The sequence below is a fragment of the Pongo abelii genome, chromosome 11 (assembly GCF_028885655.2).
Source record: "Pongo abelii isolate AG06213 chromosome 11, NHGRI_mPonAbe1-v2.0_pri, whole genome shotgun sequence".
Taxonomy (NCBI): Eukaryota; Metazoa; Chordata; class Mammalia; order Primates; family Hominidae; genus Pongo; species Pongo abelii.
In genome coordinates, this window is record NC_071996.2 from 126,496,038 (window position 1) to 126,512,054 (window position 16,017).

The window sequence follows — 16,017 nt, forward strand, 5'->3', positions numbered from 1 at the left end:
TACACTAAAACTACAAAATGCTGCTGAAAGAAACTAAAGAAGATAAGGCAAATGGAAAGTCATTCTGTGTTCATGGATTGGGAGACTCGATATTGTTAAGATGGCAACACTCCTCGATTTGATCTACAGACTCAATGCAATTGGTATCAAACTTCCAACTGCCCTTTTTAAAAAAATAGCCAAGACAATCTTGAAAAAGAGAAACAAAGTTCAATGACTTATTCTTTCTGATTTCAAAGCTTACTGCAAGGTGCAGTATTCAAAACAGTGTGGTACTGAAATAAGGCTAGACATATAGATCAATGGAATAGAATTGCGAGTCCAGAAATAAACCCATATATCTATGGTCAATTGATTTTCCACAAGAATACCAAGGTCATTCAATAGGGAAAGAATAATCTTTTCAACAAATGGTGTGGGGACAATTGGATACCCACATGTAGAAAATAAATCTGGACTTCTACCTCACATCACACATGAAACTTTAGCTCAAAATGGATCAAGAAAATAAATGGAAGAGCTACAACTTTAGAAGGAAACATAGGTGTAAATTATGGGCAACAATTTCTTAGTTATGACACTAAAAGCACAGCAACAAAAGAAAAAAGAGATAAACTGGACTTCATCAAAATTAAAAACTTTTATGCATCAAAGGACACTATCAAGAACATGAAAAGACAACTCAGAATGGGAAAAAATGTTGCAAATCATCCAGAATGATTTAGTATTCAGAATATATAGAGAATTTAGTATCCAGAATAAATAGGGAATTCTTATAACACAACAATAAAATGACAAACAACCCAGCTGAAAAATAGGCAAAGGACTTGAATAGATGTTTCTTCAAAGAAGAAATACAAACGGCTAGAGATAAGAGCAAAGGTATAGAGTATGCACAGTTTCAAATGAGCCCCAGAGTTTTTTTTTTTTTTTTCTTATTTAAAAAAACCTCAGAAGTTCCTTTCCCAGGAGACTTGCATTAAGGGGCCAGGATTTCTATGGGTTGGGCCTGTGTTATGGGTCATGCAGTCAGAGCAGGCTGAACATAATGGCTCTCATGCCAGTGCTAGGAGGAGGTGGCAGTCCTGGGTCTACACTGCTGGGGGCTTGGTGTGTGATTTGTTGTAGACAAATATTTGGTCCTTTTCAAAGAGGAGCCCAGTATCATTCAGGCAAGAAGCTAGGATCTGACAAAGCCCCAACTTCAGCCTCTGCTGTGCAATGCTAATTTTTATTTTATTTGACTTATTTTCTTTCTTTCTCCCTTCCTTCCTTCCTTCCTTCCTCCCTCCCTCCTTTCTTTTTCTTTCTTTCTTTCTTCTTTTTTTCTTTCTCTCTCTCTGTCTTCCTTTCTTCTTTTTCTTTCTCTCTCTCTGTCTCTCTCTCTCTTTCTCTCTTTCTCTCTTCCTGTCTTCCTTTCTTCCTTATGGAGTCTCTCTGTCACCCAGGCTGGAGTGCAGTAATGTGATCTCGGTTAATTGCAACTTCCGCCTCCCAGATCCAAGTGATTCTTCTGCCTCAGTCACCCTAGTAGCTGGGATTACAGGCACACACCACCACACCCAGCTAAGTTTTGTATTTTTAGTAGAGACAGGGTTTTGCCATGTTGGCCAAGCTGGTCTCAAATGCCTGGCTTCAAGTAATCCACCCCACCTCAGCCTCCCAAAGTGCTGGGATTACAGGTGCGAGCCACCACACCTGGCTTGACTTACTTTCTTTGCAATCATCTTTTTGTTGTTTTGATCCTTTAGCTTTATAAAATATCTATTGGTTTAGGTTGAAGGACAGGTGTGTTTATTTGAATAAATGAATCAACAAATGAATAAATAAACCAGTATAGGCCAAATGAATATGTCATTAATTAGGTTAAACACAGCAGAGCATGAGGTCAGTACCCTGATGGGTTTGGCTGAAATTCTTTGAAATATTAATCTGAGACACATAGGCATGAGTTTACTTGACTAATGACCAATGATCAACTTACCATGTGGCTTCCTCACTCCACAGGAACCCCCCCAGGCAGAAGCAGGGACCATTCACTTCTCCTTATGCTCACTACTCAGCATGAATCAGCATTTCTGACATTAGTATTTCTGTGCAGGTCTCATTTATTGAGCACAGAAGCAATACTTGCTTTCTCAGCATAGCCTTGAGTATCAGCCTCAGCCTCCCCGTGTCCAGGCCTCCTTTGTTTCTCATTTACTGTGGGCAGCAGTGTGCCACTTTTCACAATTGCCTCCCTGGTATGTGAATAACCAGCTTGATTTATTCATTCAGTATCTGTCAGGCAAATTTTCCCTGCATGATGTTGGTAGAGTGAGCTTTCTTGATGAGTTGCCCATTCTTTTTGCCTAGCTAGGATGATCCTGAGAACTCCAGTTGTGGCAAAATAGAGATTCCTCATAGTCTCGGGCTACCCTGTGCTATAGACCTCAGCTCTGTCTCTAGAGGGAGACAAATGGAGAAACACGATGGGAAATTGCTGCAACAGGAAGCCAGTCACTAGAGAAAAGGAGACCCCCACTTCCTGCCCCACTTCCTGCCCCACTTCCTGCCACCCATAGTCTGTATTTGCGCAAGGGCAACCCAAGCTATGAAATGCTCTTGAAATCACTAAGTCCTTCTTTAGAACCAACTGCCTTTGGAAAGTGCAGAAGTCAGAGCTAAATGGACATTCCTTTTGACTGGGTCTTGCCTTATCATCTGGTACTTAAAAGGTTTTGGAAGACCTTTTCAAGGCTTCGAAACACTGTTTTTAAATACGAGTGTTGGTTCTGCCCTCCTGAGCTGGAACCCCCGAAGCACTTCCTCAACATCTTTCTGTCCTGACCTCTTGATTAGTTGGGGCCAGAGGAAGTGGCTAGCAGCTGAGCATCATGCATCTAGAAATGGAGTATGTGTCTGGCATAATTTCAACAGGAGGTAGGACGGTCTATTCCAGTTCTATTCCAGTTCTGCTTTGTCCTGCTGTGTGACCAGGACCACCACACTCACAAAATTCTGTTCATAATCACCCACATTGGGCTTTTGTGAAATTAAAAGTTAAATTAAAAAGTCTATAATGAGTGTTTAGCACATTCTCTCTGTTATTCAGTCAACAGATCTCTTTTGGAAGGTCTGCTATAGGCCAAGTACCATTCCAGTTGCTGGGAATAAAATAGCAAATAGTCACTTTTGGTCCTAAACTTAAATTTAAGCTAGATCATCCCTCTTTAAGGCGGGGACTTATCTTCTGCCTCCTTGGTCTCCTGTCTTCCTGAATATTGTGTTTTTGCATTTTTTAAACATTGTTTAATACTGGTGAAAACTGAACACTGGCTATGTGCTTGGCACAGTTCCAAGCTTTTACATATGCGTTTGTTACGATAAACAAGCAGGGCTTACAGAGTGTCATCCTAAGGCCACCTTATCTCTGAGTCCCACGACTTCCTCAGACTCATTTTCTAGGGCCAGCTAGTCCCCTGCCCTGTGATGAAAATCTGGAGCAGACTCACAACTTTTCTAGTTACTCTTAAGTAAGAAAACCCCCCTGGTTTCTCTAGTCTCCCTGAATAGTCTCAGTACAGTAATTTATATGTCCAGGCCTATGGGAGGGTTGTAACTTCTCAAGTTTATTTAGAGTGAAGGCTGCTTCTCTTCTTTCTCCCACTGCTTGGGCCTTGGGTAGGCTGGAAGTCATTGGTGGGCAGGGCCATGACTTCCCACCCCTCTCCAGGCTGCCTTGGGCAGGAACCAACCAACATGTAGCCCAGGAGATAGGTCCGTGTCTCCCTCCTGCATTCCTGCATCGCCTGCCACTGGCCTATGGGAAACACTCTCCTGTCTTTTCCTTTAAAAGCCCTGGGAACGGCTGGGCGTGGTGGCTCATGCCTGTAATCCCAGCACTTTGGGAGGCCGAGGCGGGCAGGAGTTCGAGACCAGCCTGACCAACATGGTGAAACTCCGTCTCTACTAAAAATACAAAAATTAGCAGGGTGTGGTGGCAGGTGCCTGTAATCCCAGTCACTCTGGAGGCTGAGGCAGGAGAATTGCTTGAACCCAGGAGGTGGAGGTTGCAGTGAGCCGAGATCGTGCCATTGCACTCCAGCCTGGGCAGTGAGAGCAAAACTCCATCTCAAAAAAACAAAAAACACCCATTCCCCCACCCCGCCCCAAAGGAAAAAAAAATCCTGGGAGCATGGGCAGTCCTAACTCAGCAAGCTCTCCCCAGAGTTCTGGCCAGACATGGTTTCTTGCCCTTCAAATTTTTCCAGGTGTGGTTCTGATCCCAGTCCTCTGTGTCCAGCAGGTTACAGGCTACAGAGACCACTGAGACTTTCAAGTGATCTCTGTGAAGCCCCCCCTCACTTCCCTTCACTTGAGGAGAAAGCAGCCCCTTCCCCACAGCTTCCCCAGAAAGGGGAAGAGAAAACATCAATGACTCTTTCTTAAAAATCCTCTACTTTTAATTTTTAAAAAACACTCTTGATGGGGAAAAGGGGCTCAAACCTTTTGTATTTTTGTCTTGGCGCTCAGTCTAAATGGAAGGTGCAATAGTGGATAATTCTATTTCTTCCTCACATCAACCTTATGAGATAGATACTCTTATGCCTCTTTAAGAGAGGCACAGAGAGGTTAGGAAATGTGCCCACGGTCACACAGCTAGTAGGAAGAACCAAGACAGGCCTAGGCAGCCTGACCACAGAGCCTGTGCCCTTAAACTATATGCTGTACCATCATCTGATCTGAGTTCCTGACACTTGGATTTGCCATCTATGTACTTTTAAGCCTATCTTTTAAAACTACACTCACTGACATGTTGATTTGTCTTATTGCTTCTGGGAGTTCTGTGTCACCTTGTCAAAGTTTTGACCAGGAATTACTCCAAACACACCACTGATAGCTCTTGAAAAATGTGGTTGAGATACATTCAAGAGCTTTATTTTAATTGTCTGGAACTCATTTTTTACTTTTTATTTTTTTGAGACCGAGTCTCACTCTGTCGCCCAGGCTGGAGTGCAGTGGCGCGATCTCGGCTCACTGCAAGCTCTGCCTCCTGGGTTCACGCCATTCTCCTGCCTCAGCCTCTCGAGTAGCTGGGACTACAGGCGCCTGCCACCACACCCGGCTAATTTTTTTGGTAGAGACGGGGTTTCACCATATTTGTCAGGATGGTCTCGATCTCCTGACCTCATGATCCGCCCACCTCGGCCTCCCAAAGTGCTGGGATTATAGGCGTGAGCCACCGCGCCTGGCCTGTCTGGAACTCTTGATAAGAATTTTGGAATCAAAGTCTGTGTTCCCATGGTTATTCACAAACACACTCATTAAGTCAGTCAACTCCTCACTCTGGTTTCCTTGGTGCTAACTGTGCGCAGGCATGTATGCTCTTAGTTTGTTCTTTGCATGTGCTCAGCAATCATGCATTCAGTCAGTCCTGAATGATCACACACTTGCCCCAGGCCTTGGGGTTGTCTCCCCAGTTGGTACTTGAGCTCTTCAAAGCAGGAATCTATCTTTTACTTCCTTGGTCTCCTGTCATCATGCTCCCAGGTGGCACATATCTGGCCCATGCTGGCCTCTCCTGCTGCATCTTCTACCAGGTTCCTTTTTGTTCCTTGACAGATTCCCCATAGACTTTTTAGTTCCTCATTCTTGCCATCTCTCTTCCCTCCCCACTTTCTTCCTCCAAAGGATCTTCCCACAGATTACCATTGGCCAGAATTCTCTTACCTTCTCACTTCATCTGGGCTAATTCCTGCTCAATCTTCAGATCCCAACTCAAGGATCACTTCCTCAAGGGGGTCCTCCCTGATTTCTCTAAGGAATTCAATCCCCTTAACATTAACTTTCCTAGCATCCTCTCGCTTTTGCAACATTTGTCATTCTTGCAACTTTACACATACAATTTTGGGATTCTTGTCTGCCTCCCTCACCAATGGTAAGGTCTATAGAGGCAGAGGCAATGTTTTTCTTCTCTCTTTTTTTTCTTTTCTTTATCTTTTTTCAGCTCTGGGTTCCAATGCCAGCTCTGCCATGTACTAGCTGTGTGATCTGGGGCAGGCTGCTCCAGCATTCTCTGCTTCAGTTTCCTTATTGTATAATGGGGATAATAACAGAGCCTATCTCAAGGGCTTTTTATGAGAATTAAATAAGCTAAACTTTGCAAAGTACTTACAGCAATTCCTGAGGCACTTTTAGGTACTATGCAAGTATTTGTTAAATAAATATCAGGTTAAAAATGGTTGAATAATACATAACAAAGGTGAATTAATACCAACTTCACTGTTAATTTTAGGAGTTCCGGTTCTTCCCTCTTAACCCTCTTTGGGTGATATCTAAGTAGGACCTGCTGATAGCCACATCCTCCACAGCATAGCTGGTGTTACAGGGAGGGCCTGGGGACCTTACTAAGGACCTGTCAGATATCCAGCCCTGTTTTATTTCTAGTGCTAGGAATGCTAAAAAGTATGTGTCCAGGGAGGGTGACTCAGGGCATTAGAAGGGATGATCAACTGCTTGAGTTCCCAGACAGAACTTTTCAGACAGAATTTCTGGGAAAAGCAAAACCAGTGGTGGGCACTGAGGATTTCATTTTGCAATATTCTGCCAGACCCAAAGCCTGGTCTGCTCAGGAGGGGGACAGCCCAGTGGATTATGGGACATTTCTCAGGATCTTGAGACAATTAATGATGCTACTTTTGACATGCCTGAGGGTGGCTAAAACTGAAACACAGAGCAATTATGCAACCCAGCCAGTCACGTAGCATCAGCAAGGCCGAGCTGGGTCAGATTTCTGGACTCCAGACTTACGTTTAATCTGATGAGATTCACAGCCATGCTGTTATCCCAGCATGGACTTTGTTTAGTCACAGAAGCTGTTAACATAATTTCAGAGATGTGTGGCCAGGGACTCCTGGGTCATCTGGTAAAAATGACGTTACCAGGAAATGAAAGTACTCAAAGCTCTAGAGAAAGTGTGTGTCAGGATCAAATAGGAAAAACAAAAAACAAAAAACAAAAAACCCACATTAAAACAAGAAGACCAGAACAGGCTTATGTTAGTCCGTTCTCACATTGCTAATAAAGACATACCTGAGACTGGGTAATTCAAAAAGGAAAGAGGTTTCACTGACTCACAGTTCTGTATTGCTGCGAAGGCCTCAGGAAACTTACAGTCATGGCGGAAGGCAAAGGAGAAGCAGGTACCTTCTTTGCAGGGTGGCAGGATGGAGTGCGTGCAAGCAAAGGAAATGCCAGACGCTTATAAAACCATCAGGTCTCGTGAGACTCAGTTACTATCATGAGAGCAGCATGGGGGAAACAGCCCCCATGATTCAATTACCTCCACCTAGTCCCACCCTTGACACATGGGGATTACAATTCAAGGTGAGATTTGGGTGGGGACACAGAGCCAAACCATATCAGGCTGTATATGTAGGCAAAGAAACTACTGTACTATGGACAACATAGGTATAGGGTAAGAGTTTTACTGCTTCACTGATAACTTCTAGAACATGCTGAGGTTGGTGCAGCCTCCAGTACTTAAATAATATGAATTCAGAAAAAGACAACTTGTAGTTCCACATGTGTATTTATGTATGAGTATCTAGTTATGTCAGAATTCACATTTTTTTAAAAAAAAGCTTTATGAAGACTCAAAAGAAGTTGGAAAAATGTCCATCTTTCACTTCCTACTCTTTCTCAGTTTCTTTTTGTTTTCCATTCAATGAGATAGAAGGTAGTGGAAAAAGAATGGGTTTTGGAGTTGCATAGATCTGGGGTCAAGTACTGACCGTACTGCTAGTGATTTGACCTTGAGCAACTTGCTTTGCCTCTTTGACCTTCAGTTTCCTTATCTATGAAATGGGTGTAATAATACCTGACCTCACAGGACTTATGTGTACTTGGTACACTAAGCTAGATTTGAACTACAGTGTAACTTAGACTCATTTAAAATACAAATTTAAAATGGATTTATCAAAACAGAAAAATATTGATGCAAAGATAGACAGATAGATCAAAGGAACAGAATGAAGAGTTAAGAAATAGACCTGCATATATAAGGTTAATTAATTTTCAACAAAGTTTCCAAGATAATTTTAAACAGGAAAAGGAGTCTTTTCAACAAATGATGCTGGAGAAATTGGACATCCATATGCAAAACAAAAACAAACAACCCCTCCCAAAAACTCTTGACCCATATCTTACATTGTAGAATAAAATTAACTTGAAATGTATCATAGGCCTAAATGTAAGGCTAAAACCATAAAACTTCTAGAAGAAAAACAGGAGAAAATCCTCATGACTGGGTTAAGCAAATATTTCTTTGATAGGATTCAAATAGCACAACCAAAAACATTTAAAATAAATCGGACTTCATCAGAATTAGATATGTTTGCTCCTGAAAAGACACTGTTCAGGAAATGGAAATGCTAGCCAAAATTGATTTATTTCTTTAACATTGCTGTCTCCTAAAACTGAGGCCCGGGGTAGATATAATTAATAATTCTTGTGCAGTCCCATCCTCTTCCGACAGAGTGCACTTTCTAGATGTGCCCCCTCTCCCTCATTCTTTATGCCATTATTCACTGCCATCATTCTCGCAATCCTTGTGTCATGAGTGAGGGCTGGGAAGAAGATTGAGCTATGCGTTTTGAAGTTGGAATTCCCTTCTCTTAAATTCCATTCCTGGGAGTGACAGACAGGGGAAGGAGTAGTGATAAAAAGTCTGGAGTTAAAAGTCTGGAGATGGGCACACACATGACAGGAGGCAACCTGAAGACCTTGGGAGCAACAGTGTACTCCTAACCATGACAACTAAAAGCAGACACTGAGCATGCGCATTCGGCCAGACATGGTGCTTTCTTTGCATCATTTCATTGAACTATTTTATTCTGTTCTATTCTATTCTATTCTATTCTATTCTATTCTATTCTATTCTATTCTATTCTATTCTATTCTATTCTATTCATTTAGAGATCTTGCTCTGTCACCCAGGCTGGAGTGCAGTGGCATGTTCAGACCTCATTGCAGCCTTGAACTCCTGGTCTCAAGTGATCCTCCCACCCCAGCCTCCCAAGTAGCTGGGACTACAGGCACTCGCCACCAGGCCTAGTTAATTTTTGTATTTTTTTATAGAGATGGGGTCTCACTGTGTTGCCCACGCTGGTCTCAAACACCTGGGTTCAAGTGATTCATCCACCTCAGCCTCTTCAAGCATTGGGATTACCGAAATAAGCCACTGCAGTTGGCCTCATTTAACTCTAGTAGAGATATCCATGCAGGAAGTACGTGGGAATTGGGGCAGCAGGGACTCCAAGCAGGCACCCCAGAACTTCTTCTGGGCTGTTCCTTCCCTGACTCCTGCAATCAGTCCTGCTCTTCCTTTGGCTCTGACTTGCTTTGTCCTTTGGAATTCATTCTAGATGTTTCCCCACACTCATCTCTTTTCTTGGTTGTATTCCCTTGGGACTGTTGGCTCAGGTTTGGGGATTTATTTTGTTTAAAACTTCAGGCTCTGTTTGGCTTCCTGGCACCAGGCTTTGTACTTCCTGCTCCTTGAATCTGGTAACTCCTATCCCCACCTCCTTTCTGCTTACTCAAAGCTTCCAGTCTTTTGTGTTGGACAATCCCTGGGTGATGACCAATCTCGTATGTCCTAAGGTATACAATAAACAATACCAGGGTCAACAATCAACAGGCATCTCTTTCTTGGTCCCATCTTGTTCTAGTGTCCCAGACATTCCAGTGTAGGCTTAGATGTAGATGGAAGGGTTCTAGTGTTTATGATGGACACCTGTTGAAAAGACCAAGTCTACCATGGCCGAGGTAGCTGTGGAGGGTTTTATGTATTAACACAATGGTGAGGGTATCTTTACTGGTGTGAGCACAGTTCCACTGTATGGATGATCGTGATGCTGGAGTGGTCGATGGTTGGTATCTCCAGTGCCAGCTGGGGATTTATGGGTGAACACAGGTGAGTAGTCAAGTGGGAAAAATGGCAGCATTCAGTTAATCTTCCTATTCTTCCTCCAGGTGTCTTCTTAGAATCAGGATCTGGTGCAAACCCACGGGGGTTCCTGTAGCAGCAGTGAAAATTCCAGTGCCTAAGCTATATATGTTCAAGCAGGTCAGGTGGATGTTGCATGCGTCAATTTGACTACAGCAGAACCATGAGAGATGTTTCCTTTAGAGTTGGCCCACAGGACAGTCTGGCTGCAATCCACAGGCCACAGACAACTGGAGGGAGTGGATCTCTCCCAGTTTCCTTCCACTTAGCATGAAAGCCTCAGAATAAGCAGCCCAGGGAGCAGAGAGACTGACATTAAAGCCTGCAATTCCTCTTCCAATTTTGATCACAGCAGCCATTTAAACACAGGGTCTACCGAGGTTTAAAAAACTTGAACTGTGCTTAGTTGCACTCTGAAATAGTCCTGCTCCTCCTCTGACCTGCCAGAGACAGCAAAGAGACGTGTCAATAGTCTCCGCATGAGGCTTCAGAGGAGCAGCTGTGTATGGCGGGACGGAACAAAACCTGCCCATAGTATCTTTTACCACAACATGTTTCCACTTAATGCAGACCACTGAAAAGAACGTGGGAGCTTTTAAAAAAAATTATAAACATAGGTTTGTGACCTTGATGTGGAAGGCAGCTAGAATCTCTGCTTTTAGAGGGCTAAGCAACACCAGCCAGCCTTCAATCTTAGAAGGGTTAAGCTGAAAGGGTCTCAAAAGGTCACGTGGTTTATATAATCCTACCTGCAGAAGACCCCCCAGGCACAACGATTTTACAGACGAGGAATGTGAGGTGCGGAAAGGTTAAGGAAGGATTTATCATATTTGCCTAAGGAGTGGAAGAACTGAAACCGAAGCCCCAGTTCCTTGACTGTAAATCCCGCACTTGCTTCCAACTGTCTTTCATCCAAACTATGGGATTCAGCTGCCTCTGAAAACCTGTAGCCCAATAATGGTTATTCCCCAGGAGCCGCACGAAGCATGAGCTAATTTTCAGTGAGCGTGAACTTTGGGGTAACGGTTCCAACACAGCACATTCCTTTCTCCTCTTTTCACTCATCGTCACGGCTACCTGAAAACCCTGGCCGGGCTCTGGGGCATCAGGAGCAGTTCTCACTTCCCAGTCTTTTTCACTTTTCACAGCTGCAAAGTTCAGGGAGTTGAACTGCAGTGCTTTCAGTTCACTGCTCACTCTGCCACGATCAACCTCTGTTGTAAATTTTCCTCCCAGAGCACGTGACGATGCACTTCTTGACTATATATCCCAACTGCAGCAGCGGAGTTGTCAGAGCGCAGAGCCGGACAGAGCAGAAGAACCCTCTAGGACTGGACGATTTGGGAATTCAAAACTTGGGACAAACTGTCAGCCTTGGTAAGTTAGGAAGGCTACACTTTGCTTCAGAAACATTTGAAAGAGGGACATTTTTGCCAATTAATAGATGAATTTTTTTCCTTTATTTTCTTTCTGCTTTTCTTTGCTCTAAGGAAACATTGTTTTGAATTTAAAATAGTTTGGTTTTGGAAACACAATGTAAACTTTGTTTCTGCTCAGTTAAAATACGTTTCCCCGTTTTAAAGATACTATTTACTGTATGCTCCTGTCTTACGTTGATTTTTTTTTTCAAATCAAAGTAATACCGCTCACTACAAACAGGACAAATGTGTACACTAAAAAAAAAAAGTCCTTCTTACTTTTCCCAGTGAACCTCCCCGGGCTTCTCTCCCGTGCACTCCAAGCCCTCATAGCTCACTCTTGTCAGCTGTTTGGCGAAGCCTCTTATGCTATTTCTTTCATGCACTTTTAAGCTTTTTTGGTATTGCAGTTCCACAAACCTCGTGCTCCCCCTCCTGCCTGTGCCCAGGACCTGGGGGAGAGTTCTAACCTGCGGCTTTTTCCCCAGCCCCTGCTGTGCAGGCAGCCTCAATGCTGAAGATGGAGCCTCTGAACAGCACGCACCCCGGCACCGCCGCCTCTAGCAGCCCCCTGGAGTCCCGTGCGCCCGGCGGCAGCAGTGGCAATGGCAACGAGTACTTCTACATTCTGGTTGTCATGTCCTTCTACGGCATTTTCTTGATCGGAATCATGCTGGGCTACATGAAATCCAAGAGGCGGGAGAAGAAGTCCAGCCTCCTGCTGCTGTACAAAGACGAGGAGCGGCTCTGGGGGGAGGCCATGAAGCCGCTGCCCGTGGTGTCGGGACTGAGGTCGGTGCAGGTGCCCCTGATGCTGAACATGCTGCAGGAGAGCGTGGCGCCCGCGCTGTCCTGCACCCTCTGCTCCATGGAAGGGGACAGCGTGAGCTCCGAGTCCTCCTCCCCGGACGTGCACCTCACCATTCAGGAGGAGGGGGCAGACGACGAGCTGGAGGAGACCTCGGAGACGCCCCTCAACGAGAGCAGCGAAGGGTCCTCGGAGAACATCCATCAGAATTCCTAGCACCCCCGGGACCCCTGCCGGTGGCTCCACCAGCCAGCACCCTTAGAGAGAGGAAAGACAGTTTTCAAGTGTCTGGTTTCACTTTCACAGTGCGGCTGCCACTTTGAAGAGACCCTCGGTAAACCCCTGATTCGGGGTGGGGTGGGGGACTAGGCTCAGCCGGAACCAGCAGCCCCAAGGAGTCCGGGAGGTGCCTGTGGTTTGCACCCACCACTGAAAAAGCCGCGGAGATGTGCAGCGTGTACACTGACTTTAGGGCCTGAGTGTTGGGGTTCTGATCAGAATTTGGCGGGATGATATGCTTGCCATTTTCTCACTGGATGCCCTGGGTAGCTCCTGCAGGGTCTGCCTGTTCCCAGGGCTGCCGAATGCTTAGGACATGCTGAGAGACTAGTTGTGATTTGCTATTTTGCCTAGAGCTTTGTCCTTCTAGATCTGATTGGCTGTAAGTATCTCTACTGTGTACCTGTGGTATTCCTTCACAGTGGGTTACAAGCTTCTTTTGGATTAGAGGGGGATTTTTGATGGGAGAAAGCTGGAGATCTGAACCCAGCCCATTTGCACACTATATGAAAAAAAAGTAACTTTTAAACCTGTTAACATTGGCCGGGGTTATAAGAGATGATCTGCTATTTTGACCTTTTGTCTAACTTATGACCTTGAACTCTGACCTGTGACCATGCAGCATCACACGCTGGCATGACGTTCTTTGGATCAGAAGAGCTTCCCCAGAATCTAACCTGCACTCCCAATGGTGGTCAGGGGACTCTTTCTGATCTTTCTAGAAGGGGTAAGGTGGGGTCGAACAAGGCCAAGCCATTAGCTCTGCTGCTGCTCAGTTTCCCAGCCTAGTTTTCTGAGCTGGGAGAGGACATAATGTGGTATTTCGTCACGTAGCTGAGACCTAGAAGGGCATACTCAGGCGGAGATTGCACAAAGCTGGGCTCCAAGTTCTGTGCTTCCTGATCCCGAGCCCTGACACTCATTTGCTGTGTGGTCCCGGGCATGTCATCAAGAAGCTCGCTGTCTGCATGAGGCTCCTGACGATCTCCATCCCCAGGGGGTTGGGAGGATGTCTTTAGATTTTAGGACTCTGTGATAAATATTCCACAGCCCGGTGTGAGGAAGCTTGGACCAAATGCTTCCCCTTTGGCCAGTTAGTCTGAACAAGGATCTGCTGATTTAAAGGAGCAGTTGGAGATTCAGAACACATATAACTGGGGAATTCAGGGCAAGCTACCAACCCAGCCCTGCTGTAGTTTTCCCAGGACTGAAGGAAAGAGGCAGACACCACATTCTCCTCTGCAAAGTTCTCTGGAGAATGTGTGATGTTAACACTCCCAGCTAAGGGAAAGCAAAGTCTAAAGGAAAACACACAGGAATGCTTCCAATGTCTCCAAGTATTCCTGTGGTCAACAGTTTTGCAGATCCATTAGGCTCTTAAAGACAAGGAGGAAGAAAAAGGTCAAATTTAAATCTATTTAAAAAAACTTTTTAAAAAATTATTTATTTATTATTTTTTTTTATTTTTAAGACAGAATCTCGCTCTGTTGCCCAGGCTGGAGCGCAGTGGTGCGATCTTGGCTCACTGCAACCTCCACCTCCTGGGTTCCAGCGAATCTCCTGCCTCAGCCTCCTGAGTAGCTGGGATTACAGGCACCTGCCACCACACCCAGCTAATTTTTTGATTTTTAGTAGAGATGGGGTTTCACCATTTTGGCCAGGCTGGTCTCAAACTCCTGACCTTAAATGATCCTCCCTCCTCGGCCTCCCAAAGTGCTGGGATTACAGGCATGAGCCACTGCACCCGGCCACTTTTTTTTTTTTTTTTTAAAGAAAAATACTCTGCATGGATTGGAGACACAGCAATAACTACTCTTTCCATGGAAGGGTTAACAGTGTAGAAGCTGGTTTATCAGTCCGCTTTGACATACAGCTAAAGGAAATTTATATTTGGGGGAAAAAGGCCCTCCGTTCACTTTAAAATTCAGTGTGGATTTACGCCAAAGGGGGCTGTTTAAGTTGAAAGAAGCCAAGTTAAGTTTGGCCTCTTGCCTGGAATCACTTGAATTCTGAAATTTCACTGCGACGGACGTGTGCCTTGTCACATTTTCCATTGCTTAATCCTGAAGTTTGGTGCAAGTCTCTCTGCACCTATTAAAAAGTGATGTATATACTTCCTTCTTATTCTGTTGAGTTGTATAGAATTGTCTTTTGTATTTAACACTTGGTAATTTTCACAATATTTTTTAATTTAAATAAATAAACACATTTTTTCCCTCCTGGGAAGTCATGAATTCTTTGTTTGATTTTTCAATATAATTGTTAGTTTCGAAGACATCACAGATACATTTCCCAAGACATCTCTGGATTTTGCTCCTCTCCCAAGTCAGTATCTCCTGAGGGCATATCTTATTTCTGTCTGAACCACGGGGTGAATGAGGCTTGGCTTTTCATCCTTTGAAATGCTTTGTAATGAATGGAAAACAAGCTGCAGATGGTCTTACATGGACTTCTCTGTTTAAATATGGCAGCCCTGGAGACTTTGGACTTTGAACATGCAGTGGCAGGTCAACTGCTGCTAAGATGTTGCTCCAAGCTTGGTTGCAAGAAAACGTTTGACCTGCATGTTGGCTTGGCGAATATTATCCACACGTGTAGCCCAGCAGCACCTGCTAATGGGCAAAGAGCTGCTGTATGAACAGCAACACAAACTTACCAACACAGTGAAGCACAAAGTGTGGGGTTGGGGTTGACTCTCCTCCCTCTCCTGGTCTCCTTCAGACTGGGACTGATTCCAGCCCCTCCCACTTGGTCTGTCTGTATCTCTTGCCCACAGGCTGAGGCCGTGGCCAGCCTGCGGCAGCCTCTTCTTCATAATTTTATTTGCATGACCTGTTTTTGAATCAAGCAAATGGTAGGAAGTATCCTTACTTTTATGTTTCTCTGTTTCCTATGAGATTGGCTTTTCTGTTTCAAGTAAGGGTTTCCCTTCAGTTCACTAGTAACTGTCTCCCTAAAGAATTTACCTGGCAGCAGTACAGTGGAGCCTGGATCCTTCCTAAACAATATCGAGGGCCCTGATCCATCAGTTGGTACTTTGATGATGTAAGATGAGAAGATTATTTTAAAAGGCAAGAGAGCCTTTCCATTTGTCCCAGTTTAATGTCATTCTTTGTAAGGAAATGGTTAAGAATTTTTTTATTTTTTTAAGCCATGGGCGGAAGGAGAGGGAATTCTAAACTCTAATTGTCCTAAAAATATGCAGAGTACACTTTGTCGTTTTAATGGGATATTTGTTTTCTTTAAAAAAAAAAAAAAGAATTTCTAAGCAGAACCTAAGGCCCAAGGGGTTTAGTCTGTGTGGATTTACTCATGCGTGTGAAAAACTGAGAGGATAATTTGGCCCTGTGCACCTAAGATATTAAAAACATATTTTGAAAGCACTTAAATGTTAGGGATGAGGTAAGTGGATCATCCTGTCTGCTCCACACTGTTCTAATTACACCTTTGTACGTCAGAGTCAGGCAGGGATGTTACACAGTAAAAGATTTCTTTCACTGGTAGAATCATGGGATCAAATC

The 16,017-nt window shown here is 44.3% G+C and overlaps 1 protein-coding gene across 1 annotated transcript; it reads left to right on the forward strand.

Annotated features, from left to right (window-relative positions):
- The first annotated feature begins 11,044 nt into the window (after positions 1–11,044).
- KCNE4 (potassium voltage-gated channel subfamily E regulatory subunit 4) lies at positions 11,045–14,730 on the forward strand. Its single transcript, XM_002812915.5, has 2 exons — positions 11,045–11,368; positions 11,898–14,730. Exons 1-2 carry the CDS (start codon positions 11,239–11,241, stop codon positions 12,431–12,433), a joined length of 666 nt encoding a protein of 221 aa, XP_002812961.1. The 5' UTR covers positions 11,045–11,238; the 3' UTR covers positions 12,434–14,730.
- The last annotated feature ends 1,287 nt before the right edge of the window (positions 14,731–16,017 follow it).